We start from the raw sequence: 17,574 nt of genomic DNA, 5'->3' as shown, positions 1-17,574 counted from the left end.
AAAACATAGGTAGCATTTAAAGCATGCAAATAAAGCAATCGTAACAAACATCATCGTTTATACATAATAAATTCTTATATTTATTTGTCCTCGTATTAAAATAAAACGTGTTGATTAAACTCTATTTTTAATTCTGCAGTCATTTATTAAGATAAACTTCCAGAGCAATTGAATGTATTCAATGGATTTCTTTGTTTATTTTGTTTTGATATAAACGACTATATAAATGAATGATGTGTAGGTATGTCTCGTAATGGATGCGTATTTTTAAATATTAGAAAAACAATAAGTACTCATTTTCTTCGGTCTTGTTGTTAATAAAAGCGAAGCAAAATTATAAAAAAAAAGCAAAAAGCAGTATTTTTTTTGCGTTTCGCATAGCAGGGCAGGCAGAGGGAATCCTAGTGTTAAAACACTTCTTTCCCATTACTCACTTCCGTTCCCCACTTTCCGCCGAATTTCGGAGTCATTGCGTGTTGAGTGGCGGAACTTAACGCCGAGCTTCGCCTCGTTACCAGAGCGAGGATGAAAATATTAAATATTTCGTTACCTCGATTGGAAATCGAACCCACAACCTGTCGCGTTTATAGTCGCACGCTTGTGCCCGTGCACCACGACTAGCCTCAAACTATTTTTATGTTGATGAAAAATAATATTTCTTATCAAACATTACTCAATGCACAGTAATTGCAATAACAATGCAAAACAACGTACGAGCCTAACACAATTCGATAAGGTGAATAACGAATCGACGAAGAAACCGCAACAAACTGGAGGGCAGCTGTGGCAATTTCGGGAAAATACATTTTAGTTATCATGTAAACCTATATACGTACTTATGTATGTACGTATATACGGGAAACGGAAACCAGCTGTGCAACGAAGCGCAGTTAATGCATGGGACCGGCAAAATTGCATTTTTAGGGCTCCACAATTTGGGCCGAATAAAATACAAGCCTCGCAAAAACTTATTGTTTTGAACACAATAAATTGAATTGCTATTGTTGTAGAATGCGCTTTTTAACGTCAGTTGCCTTTTTCGTAGAACATGCATATTGCGATTTAAATATTCCTGAGAAAATATTGTGCATATCAAATTAATGATTTCCTGCTCGTTCGTGCTGTTTGTGCTTTCTCATTTGGATTTAATTTTTTAATATAAATTACTCGTTGTTTTAATATTCGAGGTGGATTGTATATTTTTATTATTATTATTATTTCTTCTTCTTTAGCGTCACACTGTATCCCGCATATTTAACTTAGTGTTAAGAGCCCCCGTTCTCCACTTTCTACGGAATTTTCGAGGTACTAAATCTTGAGTATTTTTTTAAAATTGTTGTGTATATTTTATATTTAGTGTATAATTTCTTAAAATTAACGTTAAATGTTTTCTTCATAAAGAGTTCTTACGAAAAGTTACATAGTTAAAATGTATGATATTGAAAACATTCTGAAAGTGACTTTATAACATTTGTTAGAAATATATTTGGCTCCCTTATATTTGTAACAAATAATTTCTTGTAAGAATTTAAAAAGATTCCAGATTTCACGTTACATGTTTTCGTTGACATTACATTTTAACAAGTTACTTAAGATTCCTCATTAAATTATAAGATAATTTCATTACGGCAATTTTCATCACTGTCATTGTATAATTGATTTTCATTCAATACAATTAGGTATGATCGAAAGAATACAAAATACACTTTTCTATTTTTCATACAATTAATTAGCTTTTACCGTATTAGCAGGCTTTCTTTTTAGATCGCACCTGCCGCGTAATAAAATCAAATTTTAATTTTGGTAAGCAAAGCCAGGTGGGCCAAGTGGCGTAACATCCGGCTTACATCGACATCGCAATAAAAAAAATTAACTTGTAAAGAATTCATAAACAAATTTACATTAATAAAAGAATATTACTAAATAAAAAAATGTAGTTTAAATATATGTATTTTTGTATAAATTTGCGAATCTGGCTTTTAAGATTTTGCCAACTATTTTGTTTTTTAAAAAATATACAAACGAAAATGTTTGACGCTATCATATTAATGTGCACATTCGAGTCCGGTTTTCGATATTCCTTCATAGCTAACCAGTTCTCTGCCAATTATACCAGCTCCTATCAATAAGAACAACCAGCAAGCAGATATTCAATATCGTAGGCGTAATTTGCAGCTAGTAGTAATGGAAAGAGCGTAGGTGTGGTTTCATATTAGCACGTAGCGACTATGCCCGTGTGCCGGCCCGCGGGCGCCGGGCGCCGGGCGTCGTGTTGTTGTTACAACTTGTGTGGATCGCGGCGGACATGTTTTGACTTGCAATAAACACTGTAAATGCCACAATGTCTACCTACCTACCTACCAGCCTGCTGTTCATTATTCATATAGGTATTAATGATGACAAACAGGTCGATGTTTAGTTTCCAATTAAATATAACAGCGTAATTATATCTTACCTGATCCTATCTGATACTATTTCAGGTTTAGAGTTTCTCTTCGCAGGTGTCATGGGATGAGCATGCGTCGGACTGGTGGAGGGCTCGGACTGTCCGGATGGCGGAGAACAGGAACCTGAGCTCGAAAGACTGAAGGCTCTCGTGCGGGCGTCCACAGCGGCCGGCGTGCGCCCCGAGCGGGCTCGTCTGCGCTTCTTCTTCTCATCGTCTGCTCTGATAGCGGCGCCGGGCGGGGTCCAGTCGAGATCTTTCTTCAGGTGGCCGCGGCCGCACCGACAGCCGCACGCCTTGAACGCTAAGTCGTAGCCCTTCTTCGTCCACAGGTTCTGGTGGCGCTGCCTCTCGGACCAGGAGCGCGCGCGGCCGCAGGACTTGAGGTAGGCGAGCACGCCCAGCTCCCACTGCTCGAAGCACTCTCTGTGCATGTGGCGGCCGGCGGTGCACGTTTCGTTGTTGCACAGCACGCGCACGGCGTCCTCCGCGCGCACGGGGTCCCGGGGGCGCAGGCACTCGCCGGGCACGCAGCATGCACGCGCGTCGTCGGGGTCTCTCTCGCCGGCCGTGCCGTGCCGCCGCGGAGCCATGCTGCAGTCGCTCCGTCTCTCCGTCAACGAGATCGAACGTGTCGAGTGCCGAGAGTGAGCACGTCACGCGAGACACATGCTTGCCGGAGCGCGCGCGGCCGACTAATAACCGCGAGTGAACGAAAGCGAAATTTCAAGAGCGCAGCGCGTCGCCGCGCCGCCGCGCCACCCTGCACGGGGCTGACCTTGCGGCGCGGGGCGAGCGGGGGGCGCGCGCGGGACGGGCGCCGCGAGGGGCGGGGCGACGCGGCCGCCGCGACGGTGGGGAGAAAGTGCCTGGCGGATTTTCACTTTCGCGGGAGCGGGCGAGAGCGAGCGGCGAGCGGGCGCGGCGTGCGACGTGCCCTTGCACCCTCGCCGCCTCGCGGCGTACCCGCGCGCTATACCGCTGCAGCCACTTCCAACTCGATCGCAACACACAGCATGACGAGGCCTCTTTTATTACTTTTACTATATTCTATAAGAGGTACTCTGATATTGAAACAGCATTAAAGAGAGCTATCGCACAACTGTACTAAGTAATACTTTGTACTTACATGCTTTATGAGCAAATATTTGTATAACAATTAATAGTACATACAAAAAATATTTAAATAAATAAGTTAGGTTTATTTATTTTTTTATTATGCGTATGTACTATATCTAAAATTTCAATATAAGAGAAAAAAAAATATTTAACACCTAACCAGTAAGTAGGTATTTATTAAACAAGTTGAATGACTATAACACTGTCTTCTTATCATCTTAAGTCTATATAATTCTAAACACTCTAGATATGTTATAGGTAAAGCTAATAAGATATTGTCTGGGCCCTTACTATTGGACAGACAATATGGCGTCTGTACAGTGTATTCGTATTACAAACTTATAGTTATTTTTCACTATAAACTTCTGATTTCTGGATATCAACGATAACATGAATTTTCAAATATAAAATGTGTAGTAAAAGAAGCACCTTCACGCTTTTTCTCGCATAGCATTGAAGGCACAGGGAACCTAATGGTAACACGCTCCTTTCCCCATGCACCGCCATTGCATTTTGGCGAATGAAAATTATTGAAATTAAGTTAATATGACAAGCCACACAACTATTTATAATTGTTTATAATAAATTATATAGCTATATGTACATGCATATGTATGCACATATATAAAATAGGTTTTTCACTCCAAGTTCATACTTCTACGCACCAAATTAACTATTTTAGACTTCAAATTTGCCGTTTTTAACGTTACATTAATTCGTTTAAACTTTTAAATCGTTCTTCTTGAAAAATTCGTATTTTACCTTGGCCTTAAGAATAGGAAAACTGATAAGGATATAAAAGAACAAAAATGTTGATAATTAATTATTATTAAAACTGATATTATGGTGGACTCGTCTAGAGCAGCAGCAGAGCATAGCATAGCAGCTTGCTCTGCAATGCTATAAAATAAAAAATAAATAGAAATAAAATATAGGTTTTACACTCTAATCATAGGTAATGGCCATATAAAAAACTTATAAAGGAATTATGTTTTACATTCCAATTTAATAAAAATAACAATTTTATTTTGATTATGACCTTAACTAAAACGTAAAAACAAGCACTTCTTTGTCTCACAATGACAGATGGAGCATTACGCAACGCGGCCCCAAACTTAAGGCACCTGCGTTGAAATACGCAAATACAAGTACGTACGTACGTATGTTCACAATAAATTAATTCCCCACTTTCCTTACAACTACGCAGTTATTGTGCTCAGTTGACCAGCCCTTTTGTAATAAAAGTGTTTTTTAACCATTCAAATCGCACGTGTGTATTGGTATTTGTATAGGGTGGTATTGAAAGGCACAATGACGCCAAGACCGGTCCAAGGCTAAGATGGTAGAAAATGGTATGTATGGTAATGCGAACATTCTTGTTTGAAATTTTTTCATAAACTACAATAATAATATTTAGCCGTAACTAAAGAACTAAATTACATATTTTGCTATAATTAGCATGTGAATTTGTAAAAGCATAAATATACGTGAGAAGAAAAAAGTTGTTTATAGTAGACATATGTACACCAAGAATAAATTAGAACTGAACTTCAAGCTATAATTAAAATACGTTTAATTGGAATAATAAACGAGTCTTTATTTTTTTTAATAATAATAAATGATTCCATATTAGGATAAACTTAATTATTTCAATAACAAATTAAAATATAAAAGAATCCTTTACATAACATAATTTCTATTATAACAAGGAAATGCGTACATGTAAGAGGATCAAATCAACAAGATCGTATAGTAGTGAATAGCATAAAGGAACCAGTGGCGCAACTTGTGACCCAATTCCATTCGGACTTGCCCCACCAGGTGATAAGTGCATTGCGAGGGGAGAACCACGTGTATCGTACACCAGTCGAATCGGGTTCCGACAAAGATAAAGATATAGCAAAATCATGATAACAGTTCAATATTTTACCTTTATCTCTAAGTAATAAGGCCTAATCGTTTTTAGGTGACATATTTTATAAGGTTGCAAAGAAACTGCGTTCAACCCGTCCGATCCCGCGATTATACTAAACCTTTGTCTGAAGTCCGCACATCTGTGTGACCTCTTGTATGGATGGCCATTAAATTATTAAAAATTGAATTGAAAACAGAAAGTTGTAAATTCTCCCAACTTCATATATAACATGAATAATAAATATAACATAGTAATTATTATTAAATTACTGTTATTAATATAGGGACTAAAGGCCGTCGTTGCGTCGTGGTGTGACTGTAAAGCGATGCTTATTAAATATATTTTCATTTCTTCGCTCTGTCTCCAAGACCAAAAGCTTGGAGTTGATATTCGCCACTCAACACGCAATGCCTCGACAAATTTGGCGGAAAGCGGGGAACGGAGTGTCTTAACACTACGTTCCCTTTGCCTACCTCCTAACTGCCGAAGACAGTGTGAAGCAGATTCATTTATTTTAATATAATAACAAAGCTTGTTAAGCGACGCATATATAGCTACATAAAGGCAGTCAGTAAAATTTAACATAAAGCCCTCATTTCCTCCGACGAGCGGATGCATTGCAGAATACAAAAAACGTTACATATAGGTAATGTTGCCGAGTGTGACTTCGTTAGCACATAATGGTGGTCACGATGCGAAGTTTTGATGATGAGCCAATGTCTAGCCTCATTGTTAAGGGTTCTCCATTGTTTTTATGTTTATTATACTCGTACAGATCTATAGTTATTTATGTTTTAACTTAACGCAGTAGTGTATCTCTCTTCTCTTTCCGCCAAGATTCGGAACACTGTGTGTTGAATAGTGGAGTGTAACATCGTCTTCTCAGAGTGGAGAAATGAAAAATATTATTTATGTACTATATTTTTCTATTCGAAATTATTAATTTTTCTCGAAAGGCTAAATGCAGTAGGTATTTAATATTTTCATTTTCTCGCTCTGGTAACCAGGCAAAACGCGGCGACGAGTTCCGCCACTCAACACACAATGCGTCAAGAATTTATTGGCGAATGGAGTGTCTTAACTCTAGGTTTTCAGGTCCCTTCTGCTAACGTGGAGATATAAAATATCTATTTGTAAATATGTTTACGTACTTACCTCTTATAGAAATGACTTTTAAATGGTTGTAGTTTAAAATGACTGACTAAAGAAAAATTAAAAGGCATTTTAAAGGATATTCTTATTGTTTGAAGTAATATTACTTATTCATTAAATTAAAACGAATGCACACCATCGTTCACATCAAAGCGCAAGAACGTTCGCCAAAGGCAAATTTAATCAACAAAATGTATGAAGTTTTTATTTGACCCACATCTAAGGGATAATTGTGAGGGAATAAATGTTTTGTTTAATAATTACTTTCATAGGTCACTGCATAATACTAGCAGGTGCATCAGAGCGTACACCTGCAGGGGTTGTTCAAGGTCTGCGATGTTAGCTTTTTGTATGCGCGTGCGAAAGTTTGCAGGAATTTTATAGGTGAACTTGTTTTTGCATTTAATTTACAGGCTATTGGTTATTACTAACGTTTTCCTTGTTAACCGACTTCTGTAAGAAAAGGAGGTTATCAATTCGACTGTATTTTATTATTATCTTATCACTTAGAATTTTTTATTATTTGTATCTAATGTACTGGATAAAAAAATATTTTTAATTGGCCTATTAAATTGTGGTGTTTTATTATAACGAGATAAGCTTTCTAATTTAATGTTTCAAGATATAATTCTACTTGCCAAGATATATACAATATCTATGCAAAAAATAATTTATGTCTAAAAGCTTTTACTGTAATCACTGTTCGTTATAAGTGTAATTAATAAATCATATATTAAATATATCAGATTCTACTAGTGTGTAATTATTTTTCGATGTCGTTTTATTCAAATTCATTACAACTATTTTTATTGCTATAAAAAACAATATAAAAAAAACTTTTCGGTATTCCAAAAGTAAAGGAAAAACACTCTTATTATTTGATATCTTATCTAAATGCAAATAATTTAATTGACGATACCTGTTTGTCAAAGCTTTATATTTTTTACTTACTTGTGAAAACATAAAATGTTTCTTTATACCTTTTTTATTCACTAGCCTTATTTACTTGCGTCTATGTCATTTTCATTTAAGTTATTTAAATTCTTTATTATAATTAAAAGTACTAAACAAATAATTTATCGGTTTATTATATATTAATTAGGTTTACTATATATTAATAATACACAAATAAATTGCTTGAGGCAGTCGTGGCAAATGTGTGACTGTAAACACGACTGGTTGTCCATTCGATCTCCACTAGAGGAAATTAAATATTTATTTATATTTTCATTTCTTCGCTCTGGTGTCGAGGTAAAGCGCGGCGTTGAGTTCCGCGCAACACGCAATGCCTCTGGAATTCGGCGGAAAACGAAACTAAACACGGTTCCCCTCTGGGGATTTTTTATAATAATATATGAAGAAAACTTTATAAACAATATACCTACCTAAATTAAATGAATTTTAATGTAATAAATCGTTCTTAATGCATGTACTTTAGTAACACAGACATTAAGGATTACAAGAAGTTAAAAAATTATGATAATTACCTGCCACAGTTTTTATCTTTTATTATAAATTTATCCATTACTTAAAAAAATCTATTAAGATTTAAAAATTTTTTATTTGTATAATCAACTTGTAGATACTCGAGATACAAAGAAAAAAAACCATTTTATAAAGCATTCCTATATTATCGTTATCTTGATAGTTGTTTTCAACACAGCCTGGTGGTTAGCGAAGGCATCCCGCAAAACTGGTAGACCTTGATCTCTCAAAAGGGACCCTCGACGACGTGCCGCTGGATAGCCTTGAGTTATTTTTAAATCCCAACTGCATACGAATCCCGCCAAGCAACTTCGAACTCCTTCCGTCTCTTACATAATGCGAAATTATAGTTACATTTCGTTCGAGTGAAAAGCGTGTGGCCCCGTCATTTCGATTTTATAGCTATTGTTTTGGCTCGCACATATTTTATATCTCTTCGCGGAACCGTAAAAGGAAGAGGCAATGAAGGGTTTGTCGTTTTTGTATAGTGGAGTGGAGTTATTTATGGTTTGGAATAAAGGGTGCTCAGCTCGCCGCGAAATTTAGACACAGCTGCGTGCTCTTTAATACTTTATTATTTTTTGCTTGACCTCAATTTAGAGAAAGTTTTTTAATATAAATAAAAAAAAACAAAAAACAGCTTTACTACCTAGTGTTAAGATACTCCGTTCCCACTTTCCACCATGTTTTCCGAAAATTACAGAATTATATAAAACTAGCGGACCCAGACGCGGCTCCGCCTGCTTGAAATATAAGAATATAATTTGTATAGAAATATAATTTCAATCTAGATGAAATGCTAAAAGTGACTATTATATTTATTTTCATAAGGATGAATATCAAAATGACGCGGTAACGAACGCTGTCGCGTAGCGACGACGGTTGTTATTAACATGGCAGAATAAATTGCATGTCAAATTAGAAAGTATTTTAATTTATTAGTATATATGTGTAATGTAATGTTATATAGCCTATAGCACTTCTGAAGAATGCAGCTTTCATACAAAACAAAAACAATGTAAATCGGACCAGTAGATCCAAAGATCTTAGCGTTCAAACAAACAAACAAACAAACAAACAAACAAACAAACAAACTCTTCCGCTTTATTATATTAGTATAGATAGTATAGATTTGAAGCTAGAGAAGATCTAGAAACATTACTTATTAATCGATGCAATAGAATAATTTCTTTATAAATAAAGAAAATTGTTATCCAAAAGAATATGGAAAAAATTTACGCTCGTTTTCAATATTTCGTTTAGTGACCACCTTTAGTACACAATATTTCTATCAAATAAACTTTCCATATAGTTAAGCCGCACGATCCTTTGTGCGCCCGTTGTTTGTTCCAGGTTAACTCGATGCTATTATCACGGTGGCTTGCATACATCCCCTTTATTGTGTTGTTTGCACGAGAAGAAATTGGAAACCATATAAAAAGAAACTTTGAAAACCTTAGACCAGTTTGACTCGTTTTCTTTGAGCGACTACTAGGTATTTGCGACATTTAAAGGCATTTACTACGAGTTTGGAAAGCTCGCTATTATTTTTTACATTTGAAAATTTATTCTTATATTTATATGAAAAAGTAGATTGATAATATTCTTACTATTATTGGTGATACCGAACATTTGTGCAATATTATTCGTTAATTGTTATATAGGTATTTACGTTCATATATAAGAATAGTGATTTAAATATATTTAAAAAAAAACAACAGAGTTTTCCTACGATTTTTATCATTAGAGATAATATAGTCTCTTTTTTTTATTATTATTAATGATATACCTCTACAGACACTTGCTCCGTATCATTTTTTATCTCATTATTATATCTAATTTCCTCATCATATTAATTACATTATTATTTTATTTATATACACAATTAATACTGTAAGAAAATATTATTTTTATTTTTATAAATTTTTAAGGTGATATCTAAGCGAAACTTTACGCCGCCTTCCAGAGAGAAAATGAAAATAGTTCATACACCTGAGTAGGAATCGAACCCATTAACACGCTTACAGTCAGATTTTATTGTACAATGATATATAATAGTTACAATAGAAAACAACGAAAATAGGAGAACACCGTGAAAGAAGATTAAAATAGCAAGTAATAACATTGCAGCTCGTTCTACTACGAGAGCAGCGCTAATTGGAGCTGCTCTATTTCCACAAACCATTAACTATAGCTTGAATTTCGACTATGCCCCCATATCGAATTCGAATCGATAAAATATCAATGTTTTTCGTTAAAGCACGTTTCTAAGAAACAATGATTAGTCTCTCATTTCGACGCCCTCTTGCATAACTCTTTGGTAAAAAAAACAAGCACACATTGTGCTCGACTATTGACCTGACCTTATTTTGTTACTTGGAAATTGAAATAATAAAAAATATATATATATAATTTTATCATTGGTTAATTGGCATCAATGCAAGGTGTGCTTTTAACGTTAAAAGTTTTGTGGCGCACTCGTTGATGGTAAATTTCTTTGTTTTTTTATAGGTAGGTAAGTTTTATTTGGTTTCACGCTTTATCCCGCAAATCCTTATGTTAAGATACTCCGTTCTCAGCAAGTTCTGTGTGTCAGCACTTAAATAAAAATAAATAGACGAGCACTATTACTCAATCCTAGGTACGAACAATATATAGGCATGTATCTAACATACCTAGATAAATATATATTTCTAGTCGTCTCCACTCTTACTCTTCTGAAGAGTTTATAAAAGACAAATAACAAAAATGCTGTATCAAAAGCGTTCCAAAACTTTAATATTTTTTGACTACTGGTTTTGCTTAGTATTATATTTTATTACAGAACCTACATAAAATTGCAATATAAAAAAAAAATTATCCAAGCGAAAATAGTATTTGCAAGACTTTGCAAGACTTTTTCAAGTAGTTTCTTGTTTTTTTTTCGGATTGGTTTTTATGTTCTCACGCTACCGAGCCACATGTTTTTCATAGCGTATCTTTTATTCTTATTGGGTTCCACTTCGTGCTTATGACATCATACGACTATAAATTAGAACAGTTTTTGATACAACTCGTGTTGGCAATAAAATAGGATTTGTTTATTTTATTTTATAACTCATTATTAGAGTTGATCGTCTATAAAGTTATACGTATACCTGCTATACGTATAAGTAATATATTCACTTCAAAGTCTTGGTTGCAAGATTGAATCGAAAAGAGAGAATCTAGTGTTAAAACACTACGTTCTCTGCTTTAAGTCCATTCGAGTCATGTGACTGTTGAGTCTTGAGTGGCAAAACTCAATTCACGTTTTGTCTTCAGAGCAGGAAAATGAAAATAATGCATTCCTCCGAGAAGGATCACCCACAGCTATATACTTACAGAGTCCTAATGCAGCAAAAAAATTATATTAATATTAAAAAACCTAAGAAATGAAAGGGTAGTTCTGTGCATAAAATATCCTAAAACATAAAACTGATGGAAATCACTTAGGTACACCGTAAATAAAAGCAATAAAAAAATATTAAATCTTAATAATATAATACCATTCTAAAGAAAAATGTTAATTAGCATCGATTTCCAAAGGCCAATAATAAAACATAAATAAATAAACAAGTTTTATAGTGGTACCGTGCAATATTGAAAAGAGAAGTCCCGGGGACGCCGTAAAAGGGAAGTGATTAAAAAGAAATAACATTTTTATTAAAAAAATCTTTTGAACCACCGTTCATAATCACGACGACGCGGAGAAAAAAATATGACGTCAGTAAAATTATAATGGGCCAGCTCGTAAACTCGACATTTGAATAGAAAAGTTACATATCAAAAATTTTCAGTGATCCGTGTTTTACGAGTATGTCGTAACCGTGTACTTAACTGAGAAAATAAAAGCTACCCTCAGTTGCTCTCTTTAAAAATCTATGTGAACATGTAGGGGGAGCTATCAGTTTGTGAGCGCTTTTATGGTGTATATGGCTTTAAGCATTCATATTAAATTTATTAACAGTGTAACTGGGTAATGTCAACATAGTACAGCTGCCTAATAAATATTAATATTTCATTAGGAAGGCTTAATAAGTTCAGTTTTACGTATTCATTTTTATAATGGAATGTAATGGCAAAAAACACAAGGAATCATTTTTTATAAGTACCTGGCAATTTTGTAAAAGTAGGGTAAGGTATTTGACATTTAAGTTATAGAGAAGCTAGAAATAAGTGCAAACATAATTTAGCTGTTTTTAAATCATTACACGTCTTAGAAGCCGTTCGTGGCGCACGGATACCAGTGTGTGACTGTAAAGACAGGTCGTGGATTCGGTTTCCACTCGAGGAAATGAAATTTATTTTCATTTCTTCGCTTTAGTGTCACGTATTCGTTCACTCATCTTGTAATATGAATTCGGCGGAAAGTGGAGAACAGAGTGTCTCAACACTAGGCTATTCCTTAAGGTATACTTCATGCTGTATCCCTGCTACAGCGTGAAGCAGGAAAAAAAACATATACCTCTAAATATCAATTGAGTACTATATCAAAACTTATAAGTATGATAGAAATGTTATTCTCGTGTTTCGCGGCTGATTATAAATATAGAATGAGCTCGTTCCCTCAAGTAACTCGACTCCCATTGACTAATATAATAAGATTTACTTATGTTGAACTTGGCTGAAGAATGCAGGTGAGTAACAAAGAGGTCCCTCGGGTGTTCTAGTGGACTATTTTAATAAGAAAAATGGAACTTTTTTTTCACGTCGCCTTTCACCGTATTACTTTGAAACGAATAAATAATTGAGGAGGATCAGAGAATTGAATTAGAAAAGTATTCGTGTAATAAAGAAATCTGTCCATTGATAGAAGTTATGAGGGTTGAGCACAATGAGGAAGTCGGAGGCTATGTTCGCCTATGCGACAAAGAAGGCAGGTATTAAACCGGAAAAGGGATCAGTTTTCCCTTTGATATACCTTCAAAATGGCATCTTTATGATGTACGACAGCGCCTACGAGTAGCTTATTTGACTTCTATCAGCTACTTCCTCGCTGTTCCCATATCAATTGTATGATCACAGATTTATTTCAATTTTCACGCGTTTTTGGTGATTTCGGTGGTTTTCTCTTATTATTTAGTTAACTAATTTTAGTTGCAATCTGCCTTTAAATTAAGCAGTAATTCATAAAAATATACGTTTTATGATAATATTTTAAATATTTTTACTATTTTCAATAAGTACAATTCGCGAGGTCAAAGTTGGTAGGTGTAATGTCACTTGTTTGGCCTAAATGAAAATAGGTAAAAATTGACCCCCCCCCCCACAATTAAATTTGAGTTTTACTTGAGTAACAATTGTTTTTATTGAAACTTTTGACTTTCCTGCTGGTTCTATTCTAATTTTTCATAAATACAAAAAATAATGTTATAAAAACTTACAATTTTAATTCTACATGCATAACTAATAAGTGTTTAATTGAACCATTAATATTATCGTGTCATCTTTTTAATTTATTATCAAAAAAACAGATCACGTATATAGTAATAAAATTAATAATTAAGGAAGATGTTTACTATGAGAGACCCTTCAAAGGGTTATTGAACGGTTTACGACTATATACAAGGCTGATAAATAAATATGTTTGGAATAAAAAGCAGTGTATTAAGATTCCTTAGTGCAATACAGATTTTCGTTTCCCCATGTAAATTTAATGAATGTGAACTGGTGTTCACTTATCATTATTTTCATTAAAGTTAGGACTAAAATTATGCCGTCTTTATCAAATGAATGCAATCTATACATATTAGCGGCCGTATCGTGGCGCAGCGGCACAAGGGTGTGACTGTAACGCGACGGTTGTGGGTTCGATCCCCACTCGAGGAAGTGAAATATTTATTAACGTTTATATTTCCATTTCTTCGCTCTGATGTCGAGGCAAAGCGCGGTTGAGTTCTGCCACTCAACACGCAATGCCTCCAGAATTCGGCAGAAAGTGTAGAACGGAGTGCCTTAACACTAGGTTCCCTCTGCCTACCCGGCTGTGTGCGGGATACAGCGTGAAGCTGATTTTTTTATTTTTTTATCTCTCTTGTTTTACGATAATTTCATTATATTCAGCTTACTCATTCTCTACAATTTTACATGAAACTAACAGTATTCTGAGCCAAAGATCGCGTGTTTTATACTAATTAAATAACACGGGTGCGACAGACCAATCCATCTTTTAAGTATATTGTTAGGAGATAAGTCTTTGTGTCTTAAATAATAAGTGCTAAAAGGTCTGTTCCAACTATATAGCAGTATAAAACATCTGTACGGGTAGAGTAATTCGTTTCTTACGGCATTTATATAGCGGTTTTCATATCTACACCACATTTACATGCGCTGATTGAAGCAGAATCATAAAAACATTGGGTGTTTAATGTAGACACATTTTGTGCGGTAGTTGTTACTTGTTTTTATTTTTTTTTCTTTTAATATATGAATGTTACATATTTATTAATTATTTTTCTTTATATAGCTTGCAAATAGATTTACAAAAAAATCAAAAAGATAATATTTTAATTTAATATACACTTAAATACAACCCAATATAGGTAGGAGTCAATGATTTTTTAAATATACATATATTAAAAAAAAATAATTCCACTATAAAATAATAATAAAAAAAAACAATCAGCAACTATATTAACAAATAAATAAAAAGTGACATGACGAATGACGCCGTCCACCGGTCCAGTGCCGCAGCATCATAAATCGAACTGCCACATACACTTGTGCAGGATTCGAGTCAGATTTACAAATATAAATATAGCCCCTTATGTCACCGGGATCTTTTTAAATTAACATGGACTGTAAATCTTTTGCCGCATTACAGGCGTCACTGGTTATTTAGAAACACCTCGGATTTGAGTTTGTATTATTTTTTATATCTTTATAGTTTTAAAGCTTATTTTTTCACTCCGTATCACGCTGTATCCCGCATACGAGTATAGCAGGGTAGGCAGAGACAAGTTAGTATAAATATGTCCTAATACCCACTTACCACCCAATTTTCGAGACATTGCGGTAGTGGAATTCAATGCCTGTATCGTGTTACTAGGGCAAGGACAAAAAAAATAATTCTTAGGTAGGGGAATCGAATCCACCAACATTTAAAAAAAAATACTAATAAGCTTGGTTAAAGATGAAATAATAAAAAAAATCTTGAATAAAATAGTGTAAAATTTAAATATCTTAGTTCGTACTAAAAGATGCAATATCCTCTGCAAATTCATCGAAGACTTTCATCTAAACGTGAACTGTTTATTTCCTTTTCAGTAATAAATGTTTTTATTTATACGAAATTATTTAATTAACAGTAGACACGTCCGTATATATTTTTTTCTAAAATTATAATTAGTTTTTTTTTGTATTAAATTATGCTTATGATTTATGTGTTCTTAATTTAATAGTAAATTACACAATCTAAAACATTTTTTTATAATTTATATTATGACAATATTATTTTCGTACAAAGTTTATGATAAATAACAAAAGTAAAAACAAATAATATTAATTGTAAAATATTTTATAATGTTTATGTTTATGATATCTCAAATATTTTGATTGTAGGAAAAACTGTAAACACAACGGAATTTACAAGAAGAACTTAAATGTATATGAGAATTGAAGGTGAACTACATACCTACACCAGTAAAGCTCTGCGGCTCTGAACAAAGGCGGCGGCATATTTGACTACAAAGCCTTTATGTTTATTATTTATATTTAATTTAATCTTATACTACTCTTTGAGAAATTGCTATACTTCCTTTTATACTTTGTAATTGTTGTTAAGATTAAATATGGTTACGGCCAGGTGGTGGTGGTGTAGCTGTTAACCTCAGAGGTTTTGGGTTCGATTTCAACTCATAGAAATTAAATATTTAATATTTTAATTTCTTCGCTCTGATGTCGAGGTAAAGTGCGGCGTTGGGCACGCAATACAAATAATCCGACGGAAAATGGGGAACGGAGTGTATTAACACTAGGTTCCCTATAAAAATGCTTAACGCTGTATGCGTTAAGTATTTTTATTTATTTTATTTATATTATTTATCATTATAAAAAGAAAAAAACTCATAAATATAATACGATATAATACACGATTAGGCCAAACTTGAAATCGATTTAGACAACAAATCGTCCACCATTCTATTCCTGTTCCTGACGCCGCCCCAGGCGTCTTTGGCGAAGACACCAGCTTGTAATTACTTCCACTTATACTTTCCTGTCATCGTCACAATTAGTTCTTGAAGCGCCCTTATATGTCAGCTGTCGCGTGAAACGAAAATAAACTCGAAACATTAAAATTACATGTTGTTAGATGTGGGCTTAAATTTCATATCGAATATTTTTTGACATTATTTATTTGTTTTTAATTTAATTTCATACTGTATGTATCCTGCATACAGGGTAGGCAGATGCAGCCTAGTGTTAAGATACTCCGCTCTCTACTTTCCGACGACCTCTGGAAACATTGCGTGTTGAGTGGCGGAACTCAACGCTGCACTTTGCTTAGACACCAGAGCGAAAAAAATGTAAAATATTAAATATATTATTTCCTCGAGAGAGAATCGAACCCACGACCTGCCGCGTATACAGTCGCTCGCTTGTGCACCTGCGCTGATATTACTAAACTATGGCCACGATTTCGATATTATTAAGCAAGAATTATTCGATTCCAAATAAGGTTACTGGCTGACGTCTGCTGTCTGCTCAAGTTTGGATGCGATTCAATAACAAATTTAAACATTATTGATGTATTCATGAATATAGATATATAAAAACAATCCATATATAATACCTTTTAGCCGACCGACATTTGTACAGCACTTAGAATATTTATTGTGCCCCTGTACAAACAAACGCAAGCGAGAACACATTTCATCATTTAGCACATAGTCATCGAGTCATCGGCTTACGACGAGAGCTGACGCAATGATGAGGATCCAAGAAATAATATTTTCTCGTCTCCGTTACGGTTGTCAGAAGAGGAGATTTATACGGCATCTGTCCACTGGTTTTAGACAAAGGGGCCCTGTCGAACACCCCGCGACCATGATGTCATGCGTACAGAAGTTATACGCGTTTCCTAATTAATAGACTAACTTTAATGTCCCGCTAAGGTAATATTTTCGGATCGGTTTCAAAGAAAAAATAAGAAATATTCGTGTCAGCCAGCGTTGTTTATTGCTCGTTGTTTATTATGAACGTTGGACGCCGAAGCGTTGTTACTGAGAACGAATTCTTTGTTTTCTTTAGTATAACTATGTTTAGGTATAACGAGTAGCCTAAGTTGAAACGTGTAAACAGTCTTAAATGCCTTTCAACTTGAGTTATTTTAAGAAAAAAGTCTCGTTGTTTTCTCTCTCTCGATTTAACAAAAACCTAAGAATTTGTTTAAAAGTTAATCTTATTTCAAGGGTATTTGTTTTGAAGTATTAGGGAC

At 34.5% G+C, this 17,574-nt stretch overlaps 1 protein-coding gene across 1 annotated transcript in view; it reads right to left on the bottom strand.

The window, feature by feature from the left end:
* Positions 1-3,167, bottom strand: part of heca (hdc homolog, cell cycle regulator) — a 44,350-nt gene extending 41,183 nt beyond the window's left edge. The window contains exon 1 of the mRNA XM_085203587.1: positions 2,456-3,167. Within this exon, the coding sequence (XP_085059713.1) occupies positions 2,456-3,039 (584 nt within the window). The 5' untranslated portion in view covers positions 3,040-3,167. The remainder of the gene's footprint in view (positions 1-2,455) is intronic.
* Between the last annotated feature and the right edge of the window lie 14,407 nt (positions 3,168-17,574).

This window comes from Heliconius melpomene, chromosome 19 (genome assembly GCF_056956725.1).
Source record: "Heliconius melpomene rosina isolate 202511_hmr_F chromosome 19, ASM5695672v1, whole genome shotgun sequence".
Classification (NCBI taxonomy): Eukaryota; Metazoa; Arthropoda; class Insecta; order Lepidoptera; family Nymphalidae; genus Heliconius; species Heliconius melpomene.
The sequence above is the reverse complement of the archived record's forward strand: the minus strand, read 5'-3'. Positions and strand labels throughout refer to the sequence as shown.